Below are 9398 nucleotides of genomic sequence, written 5' to 3'. Positions count from 1 at the left end.
GTAGAGTAAAGAAGAACAGTGAATAGAGGTATATAGTTGTGAAGAAGAAATTCATGAGGTATGAGGTTGTAAGTAGGTGATAGATAAACAGTTGAAAAGAAAATAGAAATGGTGACAAACTCTAATTAGTTCTGGTTAGAACAACCTAGCGGCGATGCTAATTGAAACAGTTGTTTTGAGCAGTAGATAAATAAAAAAACAACGAATCGGTGAAAACTTTGGATAGTGGAAACGCCTGAATAGACTGTTTGATTTTCTGTGTATTGTGAACCCGTTTTGTCGTTTCATTGCTAAGCACAATTTAGGTTTTTAAATGTGCACTTTTCATACGCTATGTTTGTTCGTGACATTTACAATCGTAACATGTTTGTCTGTAGCTAATATTAATACTCTAGATTTTATGTGTGCCATCTACAAGTTTCACGTGTACTTGTGTAATGTTTTACATTGCTATTATCTACTTCAACTAATCAACCTAGAAACTGGCAAAAATATTGAAGCAATTTGTTCCTAAAAATAAAAAAGGATGATAAAATGAAGTTATATCGAATACGACAGCGTAATATGCTAACGCTTTCTCCGATCGCGGTCATACTCGCGGCGTTCGCGATTATCATGGCGTTCATGACTTCTCGACCTACGGTCGTTACGAATTCGATCCTTACGTTCGTAGTCACGGGATCTATCTCTATCGCGCTCTCGATGACGTTCCCTGTGTCGATCCTTATCTCGCTCGCGATCGCGTTCACGATCCCGCTCCCGCTCCCTCGTACGATCTCTGTCCCGATCGCGGTCACGGTCTCGATATTCTTTGTGGTCGCGTTCCCGATGGTCACGCCGTTGGGGGAAGTCCTCTTCAAATCGATCGTAACGTGACGGACGAGCATCTCGATCGCAATGATCAAACATTTCCCGTTTGGTAGATTTTTCTTTGAATGATTGTTCGTGGCGTGGTACATCTCTAGCATCTGCGAAACCTGTCGGTCCTCGGGTACCCCCAGAAGATCCTGAAGCTGCACCTCCACGGGCTTGTTTTCCGGAGGCAGGAGCCCCACCACCACGGTCCGGTTGAGTGTCGGCAAATGATACGTTATTTTCGCGAGCATATTGTTCGAGCTTAGCATCAATTTGTTTTTGAATTGGCACTGGTATGCGAGGAAAAAGTGTAGAAAACCAGTCAAGCTTGGTCAACCATTGCCGTATCATATGGCCAATTGTCAGAACCTGAAGATAATCACAGTTCAGCATAGAATCATATTCAGCATTCATACATTCTTACCTGTCCGCCACCAGCCTTTACGTCGATTACTTCCTCATCCAATAGATACGGTTCATACCAGTCGAACAAATCCCCGGGGGGCTGTGTATATCTCAAATACATAAAACCTGTAATTTGACATAGATTATGACTGGACCCCATTTAATTGCTTAGTTTTACAAAACGGCTCACTTACCTAATGCTCTAATGTAGGGTGAATCACCGTGTGTAAGCAGCCCATTTACTTGTTTCCGTGTTAGTCGTAATGTGTAGAGTTTGTACAACAAACAAAATGCCGTTGAAACTATACCTCCCGCACCGACACCGCGTACCTTTTGTAGCACGAAATTAACGTTCAGTCATTAATAAATGACAACATATTTCGCTATTTACAAACTTACCCCTCCGCACATTCCAGTTTGTCCAGCCGTCTTACGAGAGCCTCTTTCCCATGGTTCGAGGTGTTTGACTTGGTAATATATCTCATCCACGACTTCATGGTAAGTCTTTAGTTTGAACAAGGACACTAGAGCAGAAATAAACGAGCTATAGATAGTGGCAACTTATTGTTTGCGAATATTTACCTTTAAAATAACTCGATCCCTGAATGTTTGCTAAGATAAGCGGGTTCAGGTTCATCGAAGACTCATTACCCCACAGCGGTAAAGCATTGTTTTGCTTTGCAGATTTTTTCGGCGGATGAGCTTGCGGTTGTTGTGCCTGTTGCGAAGACTGCTGATGTTGTTGCTGGAAATGTTCTTGATATTGCTGCTGTTCTGGAACATCCGTCGAACCATAGATGGTTTCTGGAAGGACAAGAAATGTGTTATAGAAGTTTTGAGTATACGGACGCATTGGAAATCTTTTAATGCTGTTTACCGTTGTCATATTCCATGCTCGTGATGCAGTACTGAAGCAGGATAAATTACATTTAACTGCTTTAAAAACACTTTACACTTGTTATCACGAAAACAAACTGCACCTCAGTAAAGTTGTACTTTAATAATGCTTTTGTCGATGCTCGATAAAACACAAAACCGGCTCCTAGAGTGGCGTGGATATTAGTGTTGGCAGAATCGGGAATCGGAAGATTCGAAGAATCGATCCCTAGACGGATTCTAAAGATTCGAATCCCATTTGACAGATTCTAAAGACTCGAATCCCATCTGACGGATTCTAAGAGCCACGCTACACGAGCCGCAAACTCAAAAACTTTGCGGCGCAAAGAGGGGAACAGCCGAAAAGTTTACGTCAGAAACTTTTCAGCTCCGTGAGCTGAAAACTGCACCCGCAAAGTTTTTGGCAGCTAACCGCAAACTCAAATGCGCCAGAAGAAGAAGATGAAGAAGAAATAAATGTAAACATAACAAATCTCAAAAACAAAATAAACGAACATATGGTGATAAATTTACGTGTTTATTTTGCAGCTACAGTAATATTTTGTCATTTTATAGCTAGAATATCAATTATAAATTCGGTAAAAGAGTAAATGAGGCCCCGGCCGCCATGTTTTCGATCGTGGCTACATCTCTTGTGGACGTTTAAACTGAATGTATGCAATTGGTGATACATTAATTCGTTAAATTCAACCTACCAGTATTTGAACCGTAGTTTGTACCGTTAATTTCGGCTACGCAATCAACCTAGGGGTGCGGCATGAGGGGGGCCCACGGGCCCTCCTTATTTCTCAAAACTATAACAAACTCTCTTTTTCGGTAGATCTAGCGCAGTCCGCTCGCTGCGCTCGCTGCGGGCGCGCCGCCGTTGCCAAATCATTTCTGCGGCTAAACTCATTGTTTCATGCTGTCCATCATGTATGGTATAGTTTACTTACTAGTAACTTAACATGTAAACCTATATGAAGCCGCATTCAACCCCAACTGCGTAATTAGTTTGAACCGTTATGTTCTTTTAAGCGAACCGTTAGCGATCAAATATTCGAAAAGAATGCATGCGTCGCGCTTTGCATAGCTTCAGGCGCTTAATGTGAACCAGTAGGAAGAGGAGAATCTAGCCCAGGGCCTCAGTTACTACATACAACATAAATACACTATAGATCAGGGGTCGGCAAAGTCCGGCCCACCAACTGATTTTATCCAAAAGTTTCAAAAAGTTTAATGATAAAGATTAAAATATTTTATACTACCACTTTTTATGTAACTTGAGAACATCAAAATCTTCCTTCTTCATGCGAAGAAAGTTAATTATAGTTTCATTTGCTTGCTCTGCTACAGTATTGTCCAGCAAACGGTTGCCATCTTGTTGCCTACGCACAATACGCCTGTTGCGTTGCCTGTTGCGTTGTTGCAAGTTTTGGGTACTCAACTCGATGACCCGCGATAGGGTAGTTAGCCACACTTCACTCATCAACAGATTATCCATCTTTTACTTTTTGTGTGAATTGAAATAAGATCTTGTTTGCTTTGACGGAAGATGTTTGAGTTAACTGAAAAATCAAAAACAAAAACCTCTTTGCGCCGCAATGTTTTTGAGTTTGCGGCTCGTGTAGCGTGGCTCACAGAATTGGTACCGCAAAACGCGGCTACACGAACCGCAAAGATTTTGACGTAAACTTATACGGTTTTTGAGTTTGCGGTTGGAGTTTGCGGCTCGTGTAGCAGGCTGGTAAAGATTTGATTCGTTTAGGATTCGAATCAGATTTGATTGGTTTGCGAATCGATTTGATTCGATTCTGACTTGAGCCTAAACTGTTTGAATGGACTCACAATCATTTGAGTCGAATTAGTCACATAACTAGTCGATTTAGAGACAATGTAATTGATTTAAGTTTACTCAAATCGAACGCTGGGTAGAATGTCCAATGGACATAGATTGAGTTTTTTGCGCGATTTGCAAGTTAGGCTCAAGAAAAATTCCTGGAACTTATTTTTTACAAAGAAATACAGTAGAATGTCTATTATCCGAGCTGTTCTACCCAACCAAACCCATTTCATCAGGACCAGACCATTTTTACCGGATTCTGGGGATTCAGATTAGGATACACAATTTCCAGACCGACATTGATTTGTTTACATGATGATGATGATGATGATGATGATGATGATGATGATGAGTCTCAACCTGTGGTCACAGCTTTCCGCAACCGCATGCGGTTGCGTTTTTGATCTGTCAAACGAGCACAGCTTTTTGCCAAAAATAATACTTTAATGTTTGAATATACCACTTATATGATCATACAATCTCATTAAAGTCTACTAGGAACAATATTTACTGTTGACATATAAAAACGCAAGAGTCTGCGGCAAGAATCAAACTCGTTTGATTTTTTAGTACAGAAACCGCAAGGTCTTGCGTCTGCGGTGACAGCCCATGACAGCTCCTATCTCTCCCATGGGAAAAAACGCAACCGCATGCGGTTGCGCAAAGCTGTGACCAGGGGTTCACCGCCTACCCCTACATAGGTTTGAGAGGGACGAAAGTATCTTGCGATATTAAATATAAATCATCAAACGAGAGGGGGCATTTGTCAAGTAGAGTGGCGTGGACATGCGATGATTTTCCTTGCTCCTTCCAACAAACATGTAATTTATGGCATCAATAGAATTGACAAAACATCGTAATAATTGCAAATAACATTATACTTTTCTAAATTTACAGGTTATTATTTTATTCTACCAAACAAAGTAGTAGTAGTAAGTAGTTTTTAGAGAGGCTTTGAGCCGGGTGGCCTCTTTCACCTCTTAAACCCTACCAAACAAACGTGTGTTCTTTGACCTTTTATCTGCATTTTAGGGGTTCCAAAATGTTTAGAAGTTCGATCCGTTCCGTTCGATCAAGATCGTTGCACCCAGTTAGTAGCGAATTGGTGTGTTTATACATGTCGTGTCAGCTAATTCACGACCGTATTATTGTAGAAATTAAATGACTTTTACTCACACTTGGTGTAATCACAAGTAATTTGTTCTTAAAATTGGAAATAGCGGCTCATGGTTGCAAATATACCTAAGTAAGCTTACAAAATAAAGCATTTGTGCATTGCTCGATTCTTTATTCGTGCGTGTTCTGGACCGTAAATTGACAGATTCGTATCTTCATGATGGAGTTGTCAGTTCAGTAAAACAGAAAGCCGCTTGTTTTCACCACAACCTGTGCCTGGGGTATCTAGAAGCAAGGACATATTTTCGTTTCCAGTTCGGAATATATTGGAGCAGCCTTGAAGAGTCATTTGAACGAAGACATTGGAACAGAATGTAGTAAATTAACAAGAAATACAACGCTGTGCCGGCCAGCCTTCGGTGGTTCCAATGCAATTGATGGAAGCTAGTAATCGATATAAGAAATAGTGCAAATGTAGAAAGCATGGTAACATTGATCATTGTACCAAGAAATTCAACAAAAACACAGAAAAAAACAGAGCCTCAGGTGAAAATAGTTAAACAGAAGCAGCGCGCACCGTGGAGTGGGGATTTGCACGGCGAGAAAAGGGCCCGAAAGTTCAGTCGAAGAAACTCCCATTTTCACTTGTGGCAATATCTATTGCACATAAAACGAACGGATATCGAGCCGGAAAGTCACCCTCGGCCTAAGGTGGTTTTGTTTCCGTGTACCGCGCACTGCTGTATCGCTCGGCCGGCACTATGTCGGCCGACGCTGAAGATGCAGACGACGAGCAGCAGCTGCTGCTCGATCCGTTCTCACAGCTGGAGGAAGATTTGCGAAACATTAAATCCGTGATTCATGTAACTCGGGAAAATATCGATGCTCTAAATGCGAAGTTCGCCGACTTCCAACAGCCACCGGCATTGTATTTGGAAGAGTACCAGGAGCTGACGTCAAAGCTGCATGATCTCGAAATTAAAGAACAGGATCTATTGGAGAAGAAAATGCAACTCCAAAACGAACAATCGAGTGAACCAAGTGAACCTCCCGATCCTGAAGAACGTGTAGAGGTACGTGTAAGCCAGCCGTGGTACATCCAAAAATAGAAACCTTCAAGCTTCAATTTCGCTTTATCCTTTTCAACATTTTATTTTAAGGTCGAAAGTATGTGTGGAACGCTAAGCAGGCAATCGAAAATGTTGCTTAGAGCGTTCTTGCCGAATCAGCAGCGTACGTCGGTTCAAGTCATACCCGGTATGCGATTGAAAGATGCATTAGCCAAAGCACTGAAACGTCGCAACCTGACCTGCGAGTTCTGCGAAGTAACAGCCGGGAACAGCGACTATCCGATACCCTGGGAGACAGACGTGAGCGCTTTAAATTGTGATGAAGTTTTTGTGCGTATCCTGGATATCGGATTCCCGACATATATTTCACACCAGTTTATTCGCAAAACGTTTTTCTCGCTGGCATTCTGCGAGTGTTGTCGCCGTTTGTTGTTTACCGGATTCTATTGCAACCAGTGTAACTACCGGTTCCATCAACGATGTGTCGATAAAGTGCCACCAATATGTAGTAAACGGCACATGGACAGCACGTTCTACCATGTTTTGTTGGCTAATCCGGAAAGTACGGCCGGTATCATCAATCCAGGCGCTGGCGGATATAGCACGAGTTTGCGACATCCGCGAACACTCAATCAGCAGGATCGTTCCAACTCGGCACCCAACGTATGCATCAACAATGTGATAAAGCCGTTTTTTGGAGCGGACAATCGAACTATTATCAGCAATCGTCCGTTGCAGGTAAGGCTCACCACGTCTTTTATCAAATGAAATGTTGATACCTACGTAGCTACTAATAGTTTTGCTTCGGTGTTTTGTGTAGTCGACTAGTTATTTATTATTCTAGTAAAATTTTTGCACACAAATGCAAATCGCACTTGATTTGAACCAAGTTTTTATTTACAAAACCTCAGTAAACCTACCCTTCTAGAAAAGTAAATAAATGGTGTGGCCTTACGACTGGAAACCAGAATTCTTTCGTTAGCCTTTGCTCTTGGGAAAAACAACCTAGTGGGCTGAATCAAGCGGTCCCGATGGGATTTGCAAAATCTAACTTGTTCGTCTTGGTTTTGTGTTTTAGTAGTGAGGTATTATTTAGTTTTTAGGTTTTATTTAGGTGTTATTCAGTGCATAAAGTGCTTTATTTTAACAAATCGGTAAATGTGGTGTAGGTTCGAAATAAAGACCTGAGACCCTCCCCCTGTACGAGAGGACTGATTTCTATGTAGAGGATTTCTATGACTATTTTAATGCTTTCAAGTTATTCAAGTAAGTTTAAAGTTATAACCGAATTTTACCTCTGTCTTTCTTTTACCTTGGGTCTTTCTTTTTATACGTTAATATGTAAAGTTAAGCTTATTATGGTTTTTACAATATTTTTCATTAATTAATTAAGACTTCTATTTTAGTGCAAATATCGTTACACCTACGTTGTCAATCCCAATTGAATTAATCGTTTAAATCTCTCCGTCCTCGTTTCAGGCTCAAACGAATCAAGAACACTCACATTCCACGCAGGCATCACCAACAAATACGTTGAATCACAGTAAGAGACCAAGAGCTCGATCAGCAGACGAAAGCAATAAGAATCTGCTATCTCCGCGGGATTCGAAACAATCGGATGAAAATTGGGTATTTAACATATTCTCGGTGTTTTTTGTTATAAAGCTTTCACTCAATACAACTTTTCTTTCTGCAGAACATTCAAGCTGAAGAGATCCTGATTGGACAGCGAATTGGTTCCGGTTCGTTTGGTACGGTGTATAAAGCGCACTGGCACGGTCCGGTGGCAGTAAAAACACTGAACGTGAAAACGCCGAGCCCGGCGCAGCTTCAGGCGTTCAAGAACGAGGTCGCGATGTTGAAGAAAACACGACACTGTAATATATTGCTGTTTATGGGATGCGTGAGCAAGCCATCACTAGCCATCGTGACTCAGTGGTGCGAAGGTAGCAGTCTGTATAAGCACATTCACGTGAACGAAACTAAATTTAAGCTGAACACGCTGATCGATATAGCCCGACAGGCAGCTCAAGGAATGGACTATTTGCACGCAAAGAATATCATCCACCGGGATCTCAAGTCGAACAACATATTCCTTCATGACGATTTTTCCGTAAAGATCGGTGATTTTGGGCTAGCAACAGCCAAGGTACGATGGTCGGGCTCCCAACAATCCAACCAACCAACTGGAAGCATCCTCTGGATGGCCCCGGAGGTAATTCGAATGAAAGATCAGAACCCTTACTCCTTCCAAAGTGACGTTTACGCTTTCGGAATCGTGTTGTACGAGATGCTGACCGAGCAGCTACCGTACAACCATATTAACAACAAGGATCAGATCTTGTTTATGGTTGGGTGTGGTAAATTGCGCCCGGATCTCACAAAAGTACGAACAGATTGCCCGCAAGCGTTGAAGCGCTGTGTCGAAGATTGCATCAAGTTTAGCCGCGATGAGCGACCACTCTTTCGGCTGTTGTTGAACATGCTGGAAAATATGTTGCGTACCATGCCCAAATTCCACCGCAGCGCTAGTGAACCGAACTTCACTCAAACACAGCTACAGAATGACGATTTTCTGTACATGTGTTCCAGCCCAAAGACACCAGTAAATTTCCATAACTTTCAGTTTTACAACGGTGCAGGCAACTATTGAATGTTGTTACAGTCTACGCTCGAATTTTCGGATTCGAATTTTGGAATAGTAGAGATTATTTGGAACTGCATTTGTACATAAGCTTTACCGTTGTGTGATTGTAGCCAATGTTCGTTGGAGATTCCATGTTCGTTGAAATATCCGGTCGTTGGAAGGGAAACTGTCGATGATTTACCAAATATTTTTCAAACTCATTCTGTTTTTATTAATATGGATTGACAATATTATATGTTGATCGTGAGTAGAAGAGGCCATTTGCAGGATGCAGGACGTTTACGGTGCTGTAAGAAAAATAATAATTCTTTACGTTATGGAAGCCTTTTTCAGAAAACAAACACATATTTTAATAGTGCTAGTGCTCTACTTATCAGCTTCGATCGAGAATCTTAGCTCAAAATTTGTAAAATAAACCCGTCTACGTACGGTATGCCATTGCTGTCGATGCTTCTTGAATTTAAACAGCACCGTATGCGTTAAGGCATTGCTTACTTCATGATTCTTCATGGAAATGGTTCTTTATTCTTATTCTGTTTTATCAGCTGCTTTCTCGATTGTTCTTTGCATGCTATTGTACCCTTGT

General features: G+C 41.5%; 2 protein-coding genes across 3 annotated transcripts; one reads left to right on the top strand and one right to left on the bottom strand.

Moving 5' to 3' along the window:
- Nucleotides 1-209: 209 nt before the first annotated feature.
- LOC131286614 (pre-mRNA-splicing factor 38B-like) lies at nucleotides 210-2294 on the bottom strand. 2 transcript variants are annotated; one of them, XM_058315605.1, is made up of 7 exons: nucleotides 2138-2294; nucleotides 1843-2064; nucleotides 1660-1784; nucleotides 1455-1590; nucleotides 1280-1386; nucleotides 996-1224; nucleotides 210-929 (listed from the first exon to the last, which is right to left on the bottom strand). In XM_058315605.1, exons 1-7 carry the CDS (start codon nucleotides 2151-2153, stop codon nucleotides 568-570), a joined length of 1197 nt encoding a protein of 398 aa, XP_058171588.1. In that variant the 5' UTR covers nucleotides 2154-2294; the 3' UTR covers nucleotides 210-567. The 2 variants fall into 2 exon arrangements, with proteins under 2 accessions (XP_058171588.1, XP_058171579.1); XM_058315596.1 differs by having other exon boundaries at nucleotides 212-1224.
- A 3039-nt stretch (nucleotides 2295-5333) lies between these two features.
- On the top strand, nucleotides 5334-9032 carry LOC131283155 (raf homolog serine/threonine-protein kinase Raf). The gene is made up of 4 exons (XM_058312734.1): nucleotides 5334-6168; nucleotides 6256-6903; nucleotides 7645-7794; nucleotides 7862-9032. Exons 1-4 carry the CDS (start codon nucleotides 5857-5859, stop codon nucleotides 8816-8818), a joined length of 2067 nt encoding a protein of 688 aa, XP_058168717.1. The 5' UTR covers nucleotides 5334-5856; the 3' UTR covers nucleotides 8819-9032.
- The last annotated feature ends 366 nt before the right edge of the window (nucleotides 9033-9398 follow it).

The sequence above is a fragment of the Anopheles ziemanni genome, chromosome 2 (genome assembly GCF_943734765.1).
Source record: "Anopheles ziemanni chromosome 2, idAnoZiCoDA_A2_x.2, whole genome shotgun sequence".
Classification (NCBI taxonomy): Eukaryota; Metazoa; Arthropoda; class Insecta; order Diptera; family Culicidae; genus Anopheles; species Anopheles ziemanni.
The sequence above is the reverse complement of the archived record's forward strand: the minus strand, read 5'-3'. Positions and strand labels throughout refer to the sequence as shown.